At 44.9% G+C, this 16,125-nt stretch overlaps 2 protein-coding genes across 2 annotated transcripts; one reads left to right on the forward strand and one right to left on the reverse strand.

The window, feature by feature from the left end:
- Positions 1 to 719: 719 nt before the first annotated feature.
- Positions 720 to 6,549, reverse strand: ZP2 (zona pellucida glycoprotein 2). Its single transcript, XM_021539662.3, has 18 exons — positions 6,509 to 6,549; positions 6,359 to 6,432; positions 6,102 to 6,185; positions 5,931 to 6,025; positions 4,972 to 5,130; positions 4,597 to 4,641; positions 4,177 to 4,341; positions 3,626 to 3,722; positions 3,362 to 3,543; positions 2,828 to 2,957; positions 2,498 to 2,679; positions 2,327 to 2,418; positions 2,117 to 2,241; positions 1,682 to 1,871; positions 1,297 to 1,432; positions 1,126 to 1,222; positions 952 to 1,038; positions 720 to 862 (listed from the first exon to the last, which is right to left on the reverse strand). The coding sequence occupies exons 1-18, from the start codon at positions 6,547 to 6,549 to the stop codon at positions 720 to 722; spliced, it is 2,124 nt and encodes a 707-aa protein (XP_021395337.2).
- Positions 6,550 to 10,300: 3,751 nt separating this feature from the next.
- ANKS4B (ankyrin repeat and sterile alpha motif domain containing 4B) lies at positions 10,301 to 14,823 on the forward strand. Its single transcript, XM_021539660.2, has 2 exons — positions 10,301 to 10,464; positions 13,749 to 14,823. Exons 1-2 carry the CDS (start codon positions 10,301 to 10,303, stop codon positions 14,821 to 14,823), a joined length of 1,239 nt encoding a protein of 412 aa, XP_021395335.2.
- The last annotated feature ends 1,302 nt before the right edge of the window (positions 14,824 to 16,125 follow it).

The following is a 16,125-nucleotide window of genomic DNA, read 5'->3' on the forward strand; positions in this document are numbered from 1 at the left end:
CAGCACTGTCTATAGCTATATGGCAGACAAGGCAGCTGTAGTTGTACTCACACTTTTCCTCCCCCAGTTTGAGACCCCAAATTACATACTCCTGGTGCCCCTATTAAGTGTCCAATGAAACTTTCAGTCATCAGACCAGCTCTGGCAGCAGGAAGTCCATTTCACTTCAGTTTTTCTGGTGTCCTTCTAGGCTGCTCTACACAGAAAAGGGAGGCTCTACTGTATATCTCCTTTGAAGACCTTTTGAAATTATCTGATTCCCATAAGGGCAAAGGGGTTTGTTTTTGTTTTTTTTTTACAGTAAAGTTTTAACACAAGTTCTGGGTGTTGCTACATAATTTCAGTAAAGCCAGGTTTGAACTTCTAGGTACAGTGTAGGGCTCATATTTGCAAGAGCAGCTGGAGGAGCTACTCATACCACAGATACTGGCACAATATAGATTTTAAAAAACTCAAACAGAATCACAAATGTGAACAATAAGCAATTCAAGAAAGCAAATTTGCTGCAAAGTCCAACAAGAATTTAACATAGCAGTGGTCTGTTTCAGAACAAAGATGCTCAGGAAATTAAGTATTATAGTCATTGTTAAAGGCAAATCTACAGTAAGGAGGCATTCAGAGGATGAACAGTGTTGATTTGCATAACTAGATGCAGGAGAAGGAATACATGACAGACATAATTCACCAAGTGACTACTTCAAGTTTATTTTGAAATACACCTAATGTACCACATTTACCATGTATGCTCTTCGCTTTAGGCATTTAAGAAAAGCCAAAAATAGTAGCATTGTGGCCAGAGAGAGAGCACCAACAGCAGTCATTGCAATGCCAGCCCACATCTCCTTGTTCAGGACAGTGCTCCCTGCAAAGCAAGGGGAAAGGCAGTTTGTTTGTGGAGTCAGATCCTCACTAAGCCCAGGTAACACCCCCAGCACCACACTGGCTCAGTACCTTGGGCTGCAGACCACTCTTCTGGCACAAAGAGAACAGGGCCCCCCAGGCTCACCACAGCAGAGTTCACAGCTGCCATCCCACTTTCTACAACAGAAAACACAGCACAGTTGAACCCCACAGTGCAGTGGGCTATCTTGGATCAGTGCAACCTAAAATCCACTCAGACATTACCTCGCTTGCTTCTAGATGGCCTTGGGCATCTTGGTATGCACAGTGGGGAGTCTGGGTGAAAACGGTGGCAGATCAGAACACTGCAGTGGAAGTACACCTGGGACACAATGAGAGGAATGAGATATCCATTCATTTTGAAACAGCAACTGCTCCAAGTCCAATGTCACCTACCAGGCCAGGAAGCGCTTTGTCACCAGAAACAAAAGCAAAAGTCTTCACTTCCAGCCTTTGGCGATAGTTAGCATAGCTGACACCACGTCCCACAGGGTGAAACACAGTCCTGTAGCTGTCTAGGTCATACTCACAGCTGCCAAAAAATGAAAACTAAGTCAGGACACCAGGGTAGAGAAAGTTTGGGTTGTTGGCCTTGACTCTGAAGTAGCTGATCAAGTTCAAGGTTGAGGTGCTACCTTCTTCCTACATTCCAGCCTCCCAGGGCAGTACTTAGAAGGCACTCATGCTTAAGGCTCTCTTACTGGAGAGGGAGCAGGGGAGAGTTAGAGACTCCTCACAACCACTGCAAAAGGCACTTTCATTTGTGTGGCAGGGCACTCACCCATCTACAACAATATTCCACTGGGGCAGTGATCTTGGCTCTTGGGAGGCTGTTGCCCAGCAGTCATCCAGTACCAGGTGGAGGTTGGGGTCATTGCGGTTCAGGACCTGAACTTCCAGGAAGATGGGCTGGCGCAGGTACCTCACTATGGGATACTGATCCTCACGGTAGGGCTGCCTGTACGAGTCCTCTGCAAGAGCCAAAGTCACTTAAGTAACTCAGGGTGCAAAGAGGGTCTCAAGCTCTTTAACAGCAGCTGGCTGGACAACTACTGCCTGTCCAAGGGCCACAGGTTTGGGGTACCTGCTTCAAGCAGCATGGATGAACAGGAAGGAAGCACACCAGGACAGAAGTCCATATACCAGAACAGTTCACTCATCCACCCTCCCCTCCACAAGCTCCAGATACTCCCCCAGCCAACTGGGCCAGCTTTACCTGGGTAGCTTAGAAGAACTAAGGAGAGGGAGCCTTGATTCACTGAAGAAGGTGGAGGAGAAAGGTGGTCTACTTTTACAGTGAGGGAGGCATCACTATTGCTGAAGGAGCACACAACTGTTAACCTGGAACAGGGAAGGAGCAGGTAAGTCATACATTGTTGTGTGGGTAATACAGTACTGGATGGCCTAAAGAGGTTTCCAGACACACCTGAATTCACTGTCCCTTGAGATCCTGCCCAGGGGAAGGTCTGTCCATAATGCCCTCACCTCATTCTCATAATGAATCTGCTCCCCATCAAACTGCAGGTAAATAACAGCATTAGTGAGGGCATTGCCAGTGCATGAATCCCACCCCCACCAACCCTGGCCACAGACTCACCCAGTGCCTGGTCCCACACCCATTCAGTGGGACATGAAACCGAACCCTGTCATTCAAAGGTGACTTGTAGGCTGGCCGGCACACAGGATCCCTGAGCCTGAGGGTATCCAAATCCAGCAGGGGTGTGGTACTCTCTGCAAGGACTTCAAAATCCATGTAGCCATCCTGGGTGCATACAGCAGCTGTAACAGAGGTTCACATAAGTTGTCGTGCGAGCCAGTGACAGCTCTGTCTGCCAGGAGCTATTGGCAAGATGAGCTAATCCAACACAAAGTGTAGCAATCAGCCATGCTGAGGGAGCACAGCTGAGGACCTGCAGGAGTCACTTACCTATTGGTGTGTGCTTCTCACAGGGGCACTCAGGGTGCATCACCATTGCCACAGTCTCCCCATGGAAGTGAAAAGCCAGTTTCAAAGAAGACATGTAGTACTGAAGTCCTGAGCAGCTCTCCCCATGTAGCTGAAGGACAAGAGTTATTCTCTTGGAGTGTGAGAAGATCTCTTTTTAACACATGCACCTGCTAGAGCTAATTAACAAATAAGCCAAGCCTGAAAAGCAGTGGCTACAGGAGCAGCTCATTTGCATTGCTCAGGCATGCCAAATACCTATGCCCTCCAAGAGGAATATTTTCACCTCCATCTCTTTTTGCCAAAAGACCCCAGGAAACCCAAGTCACCTTGCATTATGCCTATCTATTACAAAGTAAGTCTGCATTCATCTTAATCACACCTGCCCTCAGCCAGCCACAGGCTGTGACTGACTTGACAGATGCTTAGTCAAGGTCAAAGCTTCTGTGCCTCTGGGTCCTAAAACACCAAGAAGGTGTGATCACACCAACACCTGTGACAAGGATCAGAACTCACCCTGGACTTCAGGATTCCCCTGCTAATATACAGCCTGATCCCTCTCTGTGTGTCCAGAGTGATTCCATTTTCCTGAAGCTGATCCATGGGGATGGTCTTATTCTCTACATCCACATCTATAAGGATCCCTGGAAAGGCTGGGATGGCAACAGTCATGTGTGTTGCATTACAGATTGCTGGACCTGCAACAATATCTTGGATAAATATAACATCCATTTTCCAGGGGCAAAAACAGGTCAGGTTCTGGCTGTTTCCATGCATTACCTGGAGCACAAAGCATTCTTGACTCCACAGTCAGTCTACGCTCAGGAGGGCCATACATGAGCTTGAGTGCCACAGTGTGGAGCACCTTATCATTGTGCTGACAAAGAAGATGGAGCTCTATTAGACAGTGCTCAGCTCTGATCCATCACAAGACCAATCCCAGAGGCCACATATTGCATCAGGTTCAGGTTTACAACAGCAGTTTCTGCCCACTTCACCCTTTCTAAAAGCAGTTGCTGATCATGAGACAGCCAGTCAGATGTACCCAGGACTGGCTGTAGCTAGAATTCTGCTTCTGAAGATTCCCACTCATTGTGCTGCTGTCTGAGGTGCACATTGTGACTTCCCAGACCCTTGTGCCAGGCAGTTCAGTGACAGCTGTGCAAAGCCAAACAGCTTTGCCCTGCTGGGCTGAGCCAGTGTGTGCATCAGCCTGACATCAACTCTGGCCCTGGCCTGAATGCTTCCCCCAGGTCTGCAGGAGGGAGACAGTGCTGCCCAGACAGGGGCTGGGTAACTCCTCAGTGCTGAGGAGCTCTCCATTCACATACCTTGTAGGACACAACTCCAGTAGCAGTAAAGGCCACCTGAAATATCAGGTTGTGTCCATCAACTAGAAGGTTATAGCCTTGCTGTGTTGCTTGCCCAAGGCTTAGCTGATGTATTCTGGTTCCATCATCAACTGACAGATTCCAGGACATTGGAGTGGCTGGAACCTGGAAAGCAGGAAATCCCTGTTTAGGGAAGGAAGGCACAGAAGCACCAAGGCATTCGATTTTCACTCTGCAGGGCTGCCACATCCCAGGCTGTACATTCAAGCTCCCTATATTGACAGGGCAGAACTAGGCTTCCCAACAAGATGCAAGTCCATCAGAGAGGTCCCTGCCCAAACTTGGAGATCTCAGGCTCAGTTTATGCCAAAACCCCAGGCACTCCCCCCCAGCTCCCTTCAGAAGGTGGAAGGCACATACCTTATGCTCATCACCGAGACTTGAAATGAGTCCTGGGAAGCTAACCTGAAACACATCATGAAACTTAGACTGCAGGAACTTGCAGGGTAGCAGCCACACAGCAAAATCTCTACTACAGCTTCCCAAAGTAGACAGCCAAAATCAGCTTCCCCTGCAATAGGACTGGAGCCAGACTGGGTGCATCAATAATGACCATTTGCAAACCAGCTCTCCAAAGAGCCAGCAGCCAAGCCAAAATGAACATGCAGCCAAGAGACCTCCTTGCAGTTCATTGGAGCTTTCCCCTGATCCCAGACACACACCACTCCAGGAGACAGCCACCCTGCCTCACAAGCCTCAGAGCAGGCTCTACAGCACTCCCACCCCTCTACTTACTGCCATGAAGTCTTTGGTGCAGTTTGTTGCACCAGCAAACACAGGAGTGGTGACCTCATCTACAGGAATGCTGTCACAGTGAGTGCTGTAGGTGATATTTGTCTCCTCTCCCATTGTGTCATTCACCATCAGCCTCAACCAGAGCTGGTGCTGACCATGCTACAGACAAGAGACATGAATTAGAAAGAGGCAGCAGTACTCACTACAGCATGAGGGCACCTAAAAGCCATTGGGACTGAATTCTGGCTTCAGAGTTGGTTTAGGTGCTTGCACCAGCGCAAGGACAAGATTATTTCTTGTCTTAAAAGCCCAAAGGAAAAGGATGAGCTCTTTAGGAAATCAGTGGGGCACAGGGTTAGGCTGAAGAGCAGAAGATACCAAGATAACTGCAGAAGTCAAGAAGAAAACTCTGAGGAGTAGCAGGTTTTAGTGCCAGAGAGTCAGCTGTCCAAAAAAACTAAGCTAATAAACAGCAGAAAAGTTTTGTGGTATTTCAAATACTTCAAAGCAACAGACACCAGTAAAGCATCTGGTTTTGGCTTCCCACTTACTACTCTACCTCAACTGCTATGGTCAGCATATGGTGTTAATTGTCTTTGATACACATTTAAACAGATTGGTGCTCAGAAACTCTTAAACCTGGTCCACCTCCCTACAAGAAAACCTATCAAGTAGTTCAAGTCCTCTAAAGGAGAGCATAACATCTATGGCAGGCTGGGGGATTTAATGCATAGTTGAAAAAGAAGAACTTCAGTAGCTTTGAGTTTGGTTTTCTTTTTCAATTTTTGGCATGAAGTGTTCTTCTATAAGAGTTTTATATTATCAGAAGTATAAGTATCCTCTGTCTTGAAGAAAGTTAGAAATAGAAACACTATTAAACCCAGTCCTGTCCCGGGGAAAAAAAATTAAACATCTCCTAACTCCATCACAACAGCTTCCCAGGATGAAGACCCCTTTACCTGCAGGCTGGTGCAGTTGACAAACAGGACACTGAGTATCAGTCTCTCATAATCCACAGCGTGGTCACAGGACATGATCTCCTCACCACTCACATCTAGGAGGGATGTGGAAAATTAGCCCTGCAGCAGGCAGGTTTCAGCAGGAAGGGCCATGGCAGCAGCAATACATACCAACAACCCACACATGCCAGGAGTAGTTGCTAAGCTCTCTGGAAAACTCAACTTCCATCCCATGCCTGTGGCAGGTCACATTATCTGCAGAGGGAAGACCACCATGAGCTCCAGCAAACCCCTGAAGGCACACACCCTGCAAGCCCCCCAGCCAGACACCCTTCAGAGCCTCTTCCAGGCCAAGGCAGAGGGAAACAGCCCCAAAAAAACCCAAAACCCACATCCCCACCACAGCCAGCCCAGAAAGGACACATTACCCAAGAGATCCTGATCCCCCAGGCCATCAGCACAAGGGGCTAAGCACAGCAAAAACCCAAACAGGAGCAGCAACCTGCAAAGAAAAGAGAATCACATGAGAGAGCAGCAGGGAAAGAACCCACCTCCCTTGTATCCCAAACCACACTCACCACATCCTTGAGGTGCTCCAGCACTGCTGCTCAAACCCCATCTCTTCAGGGCACCACAAGCTTGGTCTTTGGCTGCCCAGGGAGGGTTTTATAAGCCCTGGGTCTGGCTCACACAGGTGCCACCTCTCTGCTGCCCAGGAAACAGAGCACTTGCACCTGCTGCTCCTTGAGTGGGGCAGCTCACAGGAGCCTTAAGGTAAATACTAAGTCTTTAACAGGGGTTGTTCTATTTGGAAGGCATCCTCTCCTTGCTCTGATAATGTATCCCCTTTATTCCCATGTTAGATATTTTGTAGAAAAATGCATGTCTGTTTTGGCAGTTATTTTTTAAATGGAGTTTTCTGTGCCAGCATGACAGCATTTGAGACACCAATGAGCTCAACATGGCTTTTCTTGGGACTATTTGAAACACTGGTGAAGATAAAAGATCCCCAAGACCAAGGAAAATGATTTAACAAAGCCAAGAGCCTGAATGCCAGGTCAGGACTTCTACTTTTGAGCACTCACAGGTAGAGCTGCAGAAGTCCCTATGATAGAACAGTTAATGTCACTGCTGCCAGCCCTGCTGTGTGCAGGCTGTGCCCTTGGACCCACAGCAGAGCAGCAATCACATCAGGGGGGTGTCAGGCAGTGCTGGGGTCACTCTGAGCCTGGCATGGGTGACCCTCAGCCTGGTGTGGGATCTGGCTGCTCAAGAGGACATCCAGCAGCAGCGTGTCCTGGGACACAGAAGTTTGGCCTCCCTAAGAAGTGAAGAAATAAGGTCTTATTTTCTTTTTAAATGTTGTCATCATCTCTGAATGGTGTAGCCACGATTACCCAGTGTGACTAATTTCATTCTTCTCTAAGCCCATTAGTTCCAAAGATCTCATTAGGCAAGCAGAGACTTACTTGCCTCCCCTTGCATGGCCTTTACCATACCACATTTTGTGCTTATAAAAGTTTCAATGAGGAAATGTTGTGCTGGAGAATACTTCATGCAAAACAGATGGCACAACATCACTGTGCAGATTTATTCTCCACGTTATCTGCAACAACCTAACTGGTGATGCTGCAGCCTTTTAATCTAAATAGTTTGTTTAACTGGCAATATTTTATTTGAGACAATTCTCAAATTAATAGCATAATACCCATATACACAATGAAATCCAATAACAAATCAAAGCTGCTGGTTAAATAATTCATTAGTTTACAACACCATGTACCATCACAACAGAGTTTCTCATGAGCCTGGTAAGACATTTCAATTGGAAGTGGAATGGTTCTGAAGTTCTTTTCAAACACAAAAATAAAAGCTTCATTCTAACTATCCGGGGAGTTTAAAAAGTTCACAAATTTGAGCTTTAGTCTCAAAAGAATAATCTCTATTCAGGCTGAGAAATTCTCCTCATTTGATGTTGAATCATTTATTCAATTTCAAGTTGAGGTTTTTGGATGGGACAAAAATGAACAACTACCAGGAGTTTAGAAACAGATGAAGATTTTGTTTGGTCTTTTCTTTTTTCTTCTTTTTTTGTGATGCCTACTTTTATGACAGAAATAATAATAAAGCTTGCAAAGTCTGAAACTTCTCCCCAACTGACAAGGATTTTGCTTTACCTCTAAAACTTGGAGCAATAGTTTCCCACTTAGCATTATACCAGCTAAGTTTAAAATCAATATTTTCAGATGTTAATGGTAAAAATCACTCTGAGATCAGCACTTTATGTGCTGCATTAATTAAAAGAAAAGCAAATTAAGGTATTTCTGTAGTAAAAACTAAGGATCTTGAAAACTAAAAGGACTGTTCTGCCACCAAATCACTTTTCCTGAGTGTATCATGTTTCCTCTCTCTTACCAGGCACTGGTGGTATATGCAGTATGTGAATGGTGATCATTTTACCCCTGAAAAAAGGCCAAGTAAAAGAAATAAAATTCAATGGCATTAGTAAACAGATGATCTTATATATCTATATCTATATATATATATATATATATATAGATATAGATATAGATATAGATATAGATATAGATATAGATATAGATATATACACACACACACATGTATTACCTATCTTTGTTCTGCAACAGCTAGTTTTTCTTGTAGCTGTAAATTTAGCTCCATGCTGATCCTGGTTGAATAGAAAACAGAATAAATGACTGCATTTTTATTAGAAAAGTATTAATGCAGTGCAGGGAACCTGAGCATAAAACTCTTCTAAAGTGGGGATGGATGCTGGCCTGGTGAGGCACAGCCTATCCTGACTGCCCTGGGAGGGCAGGACAGCAGCAGGGACAGCTGTGCCTGGGGTGACACGAGGGACAGCCAGGGCTTGGCTTTGCTCTGACCTGGAGCTGTTTATTCAAAGGTTCAAACCTGTCACAGGATCTGACCGGCTCCCCTTGTCCTCATGGGAAGAAAAAGGTTGGTACAAGTTCATTCCTGAAGAGCTCTTCAGTGCCTGCCTGAGAAAACAATGAAGAGAGAAAGCCCATTTTGAGAGGTCTCTGCTGTGTCACAGGGGCAGAATTATGGGATATAAATGAGGTGGCAGAATTCCATTTGGGGATTGCACCAACGCTGAGCAAGGAGTTGGTTTGTGATTCTCTAATGGGGGCACAACAAGCAACAAAACCCCACTGCTAATTGCTGAGGGTAGAGTCTCTGGGATCCAGGTTAATTCACTGAGTCACAGAAAGCAGCTTGGCAAAAAGTAATGTTTAGATGGCAGCTCTTGTGAATGTGGCCAGAAGAACCCTGAGCTCACAGCACTCCAGGAAGCTGCAGTCGCCTCTTACCAAATTTTCAGCTGCTGTTTGAAAACTGGCTTTTTATATGGCCTGCCCTTTGCAATTCATTTGAACTTGAAGTTAGAATAAGTCTAATTCTGTAAGTTTCTGGTTGGAGAGATAGCCCTTAGTGCCACTGAACTCAGGGCAAATGATTTCTAAATCAATAAATCATTATTTGTGATGGGGACAGACCCATCTGTTCCCAGGCAAGGACCACAGTGCCCAGCTGGGGCAGGGTGCAGGCCCATCATGTTTCCTTTTCTGGAATTCCCTGTGGTATCCTGAGGGAATCCTGCACATTTTTTCTGTGTCTAAACAGAGATTACAATACCTGTCAGAAGAGTTTTATATTTGCCAATTTCCTGAAGACCTCCTGATGAAATGCAATTTACACAGCTGTGGTTTTGCCAGCTGTGACTTGCAGACTTGTTGGGGGTTTTATCCAAATATCACCCTGCTCATCATTTCCAGTCTGTGTACACAAAATAGTTCCATGGAAGTGCCTGGTTTGGCAGGGGAGTGACTTGTTTTCAAATACAGCATCCCAGTAAAAGATGGGTTACAAAGGCTTCACCAGTAACTGCTTGTGTGTTTCCTCCCATCAGACTTAGGGATACTTTATTACTTGGGGTGAAACCTGGTCACGCTGACACTCATGGCCTTTTGAAGGTTTTTTTGAGGTTCTTTTTGTAGTTCAAAGTCCTTTTGCAATTCCCACAAAGAGTCAGGCAAAGACATGGAGAAAATTACTGGATTCCCTCTCTAAGCAGTCAATTATGCAACAAACTGTACAAAGCAGAGCCACCTTCCAGGAAATGAAAGCATTCCCCACAGCACAGCATCGTTACCTATGCAGATCTCCAGACAAAGAGCCTGCAAGGATGAACTTTGCCTCCCCATTCCCCTCCTCACAGGGATGTCTCAGCTTGTAATCATTAATGAACTCTCCTGTGATGGAACACTGACCGTGCAGCCCAGATATCGCTCAGAGCTGCTTCGAGGAGCCAGGAGCTGCTGAAAATGTCGAGCAGGTATCACAAAGCAGCGGCCGATGGCAACGTGGACCTGTTGAAAGAGGCCACCAGGAAAGACCTCAACACTTCTGATGAAGATGGGATGACTCCCACCCTTCTGGCAGCCTACCACGGGTACCTGGAAGCTCTGGAAGTCATTTGCCGGAGGGGGTAAGTCAGCCAGCCTCCCCTGCTTACAGCCTGGGCCTCAAAACTACAATTACTGCGGCGTGTTTCTAAAGCCCCGGTGACCTCCAGCCCAAAAGGCTGAAAAGCACTGTAATTTCTTTAATGCATTGCCAATAACTGTTTCTTTAGTGGCAGTGGTTTAGGTCCAGAGCCTGCAGGGAGGTCTCTTTGATATTTTCAGACCGGGGTTGAAGAGTTCTTCAGGTAGTCTGTCAGTGAAAGCACATCAGCACCCACAGGACCACATCGTGTCCTTCAGAGAGCAGCTCAGAGAAGCAGGGCGCCTTTCCTTTCCTCACTGGAGAAGGTTGCCAACAACCTTTGAGGATATCTTGAGACAGGTTTAGTAGAGAAATCCCTAATTTGAAACAGTTTTCACAGAAAAAAAACCTCCCATTTGCTTCCAAAGTGCAGTTAGTAGGCACTTGTGAAGATTAAATGCTATCCAGAGGCGAGTCACAACAGACAGCCTTGAGCCAGTAACATCTAAAATGGTTATTTCTGTGCTTTTTTAACAACTACCATCAGGCTAAAATGGAGAATACTGATTCAGAAGCCATGATAGGACCCTTGTAAACCATTAAAAAATGGGGAAAAAAAGGGAAAAAATGAAAGGAAGGTTTTCTACAGGTTTATTTTCTAGTAATAAAATGTCTGTATCATTTAAATGTCTTGCATGGTTAGACTGTCTTATTGAAGTGGTAATTACCTCTCCACCATAAGTAGTCTATTGCTCAGAGCCTACCTTTTAAGCTGTGATTCTGTAATAACATCTAATTAAAGAAAGTCTGCTCTTGTGTAGAGATAGAGTTAATAAAATGTTCTTTTGCAGAACAGTGAACAGATTGCAGGGAATAGTTGAATAACTATTTGGATGTATCTTTCTTTTATTAAAAATGGAGTTGAAAAAATTTTTTTTCATAGATTTGCTTTATAGCTGATTGGGCTCAGGTGTGGCTGTGGTATCACAACGAAAAAGACCTTTGGACTGCATGGTTGTTACTGTGTCCTTAAGAGAAGCAAAAATAGATTGACAGCTTTTCAACCTGTGCAATTAAGGCAGTTCCCAGGAAGTACCTGTCAATAATGTTTGTCCCTGAACACCTGCAAGCCAGAAGAACTAGATAAGGAACAAATAGATTTTTTTTTTTCAAAAGTTGAGTGAAAAATATATCTCCTACCACATAAGCTGACAGAAATCACAGCAGATGACACAAAGATCAAATTTTCTGTATATTTGTTATGTATTTCTAAGTTTTTTTCTTGCTAGAGGACAGCTTTGGGACAGTATCACCTCAAAATCTTCAAACATATGTGTTTACCTTTGTTTTAATCTAAGAATTCTTGACACAATCAGAAAGATGTGTCTATCAGAGGTATGGCTGCATTCTCATTGTGTTTTTGGGGAGAAGATGAGTTTTAGGTGATGTTCGAGCTGTTCTCCAGTCAGTTAATGTTTTCTTATGAGAAAATATTTTAATTATTTTCAACAAATTTGTCTTTTCCTTGGAGAGGTTTCCTGAAAGAGGCTCTGAGGTACAGGGCAATTTTCTTTAGAGTGGTTGCAGATTTTAGGACTCTTAAGCTTTGGCCCTTGGAAAGCTAGCAATAAACCCCTTTCATCTTGAAATAATTTGTCTTCCTGGGCATCAGGAGACATTTTCTCTGCTTGCCTAGCAGGTACATGAATAAAGGCAAGACCAAATAGCAGGATCTGCTCTCTTGTGTGAGCCTTTGCCTTGGGAAAGCAGGGAAAGGAGGAGTATGAGAACCCGGAGCAGATGTCAAACCTTGTCCAAAGTCCCACTGGGCTGGGAGCAGCCACTCGAGTCTGTCAATTGTTTGAGACTCAAAGGCTGGCAGGTTCCACGGGGAGAGGAGACCACAAACAGCTCCGAAGGGCCCTGGGGGGACGGCTGACCCGGCGCTCCCCAGGCTCAGGGTGCCCAGCCAGCTCACTAATGTGGGAATTCAGGAACCCAGCACGCCCAGCCACAGCCAGGCAGCTCCCCAGGGCACAGCCACCAAAGCAGAAATATGTACACATGGCTTCCACATGGCTGAGTGGAGAAACTTGGATCCTCAGCTGCCACCTCCTTGTGGCAAAGCCTGAGCTCCCGTGGTCGGCACAGCTGGCTCGGCTGGACCCCCGACCCTGCCTGCTCAGGCTGAAGGGTGTGCTCAGATGTGGCCCTCAACAAACCTGGCAGTGCTTTTCTTCAGAGCCCCAAAGCCAGAGATCCGTGCCTGGAGGACATTTTGTGACAAGGATGTGCCACGTCTTTCACAGCTGCCGTGGCACCAACCTTCGAGTCATTGAAATGCTTGAACTTCCAAGAGTAGAAATTCTCCTTGTAAATTTGGTCCCTGGCTCTGAAGTCAATAAAGATTTTGGGCTTCTGTGGCCACCTTGTTGGTTGGTCACAAAAGCACACAAGTTCTGTTCTGAAACTTGCCAAGGCTGACCTTGCCAAATGTGTATCTAAATATTCAAGCTGATTCTTGTCTGCAGGCAGCAGTTCAGTCTGAAGTCAGTGCAAGAGTTAAAAATCAAGCAATAGTTTTCACTGGCTTTAAATTCAATTGAAAAAATGTGGCATTTTATTTTCAAATGAACTTCTGCTTTTCAAACTATCATGACTAAAAGCAGCTTACAGAGAACAAAAGAGTTGAAAAACAATGGCATCTATCTGGGCTTAAACTAATAGCAATGGAAACAAATGGATAATCAGGGGTTTGCTCCAGGTCATTGACCTATTACCTACCTAAAAATTACTGCAGGAGCTCATTAAGTGTGTATCACCGTGGCCAGTGAGGAAACCTTCTAATATTGCCCTCTATTTGACATGCAAAAGGAACAAATCACCAAGAGCACTTTAAAATATTCCATGTAAATGTTCTTGTAACAGTTTTGTCAGTAATTCAAATGGGAATAAGTCAAAGTTTAAGCCCACTTTCAGTTGCCAAACCCTGGGACAACAAAGAAAATGCTCTGGCTCCCTTATAGGGAGATGCAGTCACAGTCAGCCCTGTGAACTTGTGTAACTCACAGGGCAGGAATCAGAGCTCATGCCACACACACAGCCACACTCAGGGCTTGTGTCAGTGGGTGCAGCCCGGTTCTAGTGGCTGGATCCAAGCTGAGCCTTTGTCCCTGGGCTGTTCTCCTCAGAGCAGAGCAGAGTGACACGTTTGGTGTCTGTTCAGTGCCACTGCAGAGCTCAGTGTGGGTAGCCTAGCTCACTGTGTGCTGTTTTTCCTGGCAGGGGTGACCCGGACAAGTGTGACATCTGGGGGAACACGCCCCTGCACCACGCTGCCTGCAATGGCCACATCCACTGCGTCTCTTTTCTGATCAACTTTGGTGCCAACATCTTTGCTCTGGACAATGACCTGCGCACTCCCCTGGAGGCAGCTGCCAGCAGGGACCGCAAGGAGTGTGTCCAGATCCTGGACAAAGCTGCCACTGAGCAGAACTTGCTGAATCCAAAGAAGGTCTCCAAACAAAAGGCACAGGCCCAGAGGAACGTCGAGAGACAAATCAAGGAATGTGAGAAGCGCCAGGAGAAACACCAACATGAAATGAACCGGAATTATATTAAAGAAAAGGTTGGCACAGTGAATTCTTCCAAAGGAACACACTCCAGGGTAAAGCTGCCCGATCTCTTTGCTTCAAATACTACAAATACTTTAACCAAAAACCTGAAAGATACCCTGAAACTCAAGGCAAAAAAGACAGCTGACAGCACAAGAAGGCAGGAAACACAAAGAAATGACCAAGAGGATGATATGGGTAGGAAAAGTGTGATGCATTTGTTTGATGAGAAAGAGGAGGATGAATTACTGAATGACCTTGGAGAGAGAAACCTTGCTGGTAATGACAGTCAGCTCTCCATTTTTCAGCGGCCGGGTCTTGGCAAGATTGTGTTTGGAAGGAATTTGGCTGCAGAGGTAAATCCTGAAACTGTGTCTTCTGAGAAAGAAGGTATGAGAGTTACAATAGCCAGTGAGCTCTTTCAATATGAAAATACTGAGAATGGCAGGGAAGATGATGCTGAAAACAGTGCTGATGTCCCTTGGAATGAGGAAGAAGTTGTTTGGGATGATGAGGAAACAGAAAATACGCCCCTTGAGGTATTTCTGGCATCACAGATGCTGGATGAGTTTCTTCCGGTCTTCATGAGGGAAAAAATTGATTTAGATGCCCTGATGCTATGTTCTGATGAAGATCTACAGAGCATTCAGATGGAGCTTGGGCCAAGAAAGAAAGTCCTGAATGCTGTGAATAAAAGAAAACAGGCACTCGAGAACCCTGGAAAAGCTATAGACACTTGCTTATAAATTATCATAACTGCTGTTGTAACCTCCATGCTGATTCATTATCTTTCCCTTTCTCCAAAGAGTGGTCAGCTCTTTTCAGAAGTCTGCTAAGGCAAAAGGCAGAGAGGTTACCAATTTCCTTAGGAAGTACAGCAGGAATAACAATTTTTCTCTCTGGATGGGTAGTTGTGATGAATGGGATATTAAGTATATTCTGCCAAAAAGCAAGAATGTGAAAGTAAAAACCAAAAAGCTTTTTCTCCCTGAACTGTTTATGTGGATTGGATTTGTTTTGGTCCAGATAATTTCAAGTATCAATGAAAGCCAGGCCTGCTGCATTCCTTAATAAAGCCCTTCCTTTCTTCTCCAAAACCACAATAGAAAGAGCATTTTCAGAGCTTGAGAGCTTTGGGGTTTCTCCATTCACTTCTGTGGGATCAGTAAAACCACTCTTCCTAGTACTGATGGAACATTAGGAAAGGAATCTGGATCTTGATTTTAGCTGTGGTTTATTGACTCTAATCACCTCTAAATTAATGTAAATAAGACTAATTTACAGCAAGTTTCATATATTTGTCAGTAAAGTTTTTGCTTCTGTATTGACAATAATTTAAAAATACATGAAGTAGCTTCCCAAGAGATGTTCAAGTGTGAGTTGTATATTCCTTTCTTGTCTCATTAGACTGTATCCAATTGCCAGCACCCATCATGTCCTAAATGTCATCAAGGCTGCAATACTTTTAACTACAAGTAGCTGAGGTTTAATTTTCAAAATTTTGGATCTATTTTGGTATAACCCCAGCTTGGTTCCTATAGGCTGCATTTTTCATGCAAAGTCCCAGAAATGAGGATTCATATCACACCCCATTTTCTGTGGGCTGTTGTCAGCCTTAGCCTGAGAGCTGTGTATCACACACACAGCTCATGAAAATAAAAAAAGAAAATGAGCTGTGCTGCTGTGGAAGAGCCTGCTCTTCACACTATCTGCAGGCATTCACAGCAGGGTTCTCCTGTTCCCTTGGGAAGCCAGCACTATCAGATACAAATTAATCATTCCTGTTGAGTTTTGTGAATCTAATGAAGTGCTTTTAGGAGCCATGCTCTGGCTAAGATCACAGATTTTAGATGCACATTCATTAGCAGAACTTTTATCTCTAAAGCTCTTTTTGTATCTTTCCATTAGCCAGCTATGAGTTTTTCCTTAGGGGTATACTTCATTTGTGGATGCTAATCCTGGTTAATGATCTGTTTTTTCATGTTTCTTCTTTCCATATAATCTTGTGACTGTGATTTGTATATTACAATATCTTTTCTTCGATGGAC

The sequence above is a fragment of the Lonchura striata genome, chromosome 16 (genome assembly GCF_046129695.1).
Source record: "Lonchura striata isolate bLonStr1 chromosome 16, bLonStr1.mat, whole genome shotgun sequence".
NCBI lineage: Eukaryota > Metazoa > Chordata > Aves > Passeriformes > Estrildidae > Lonchura > Lonchura striata.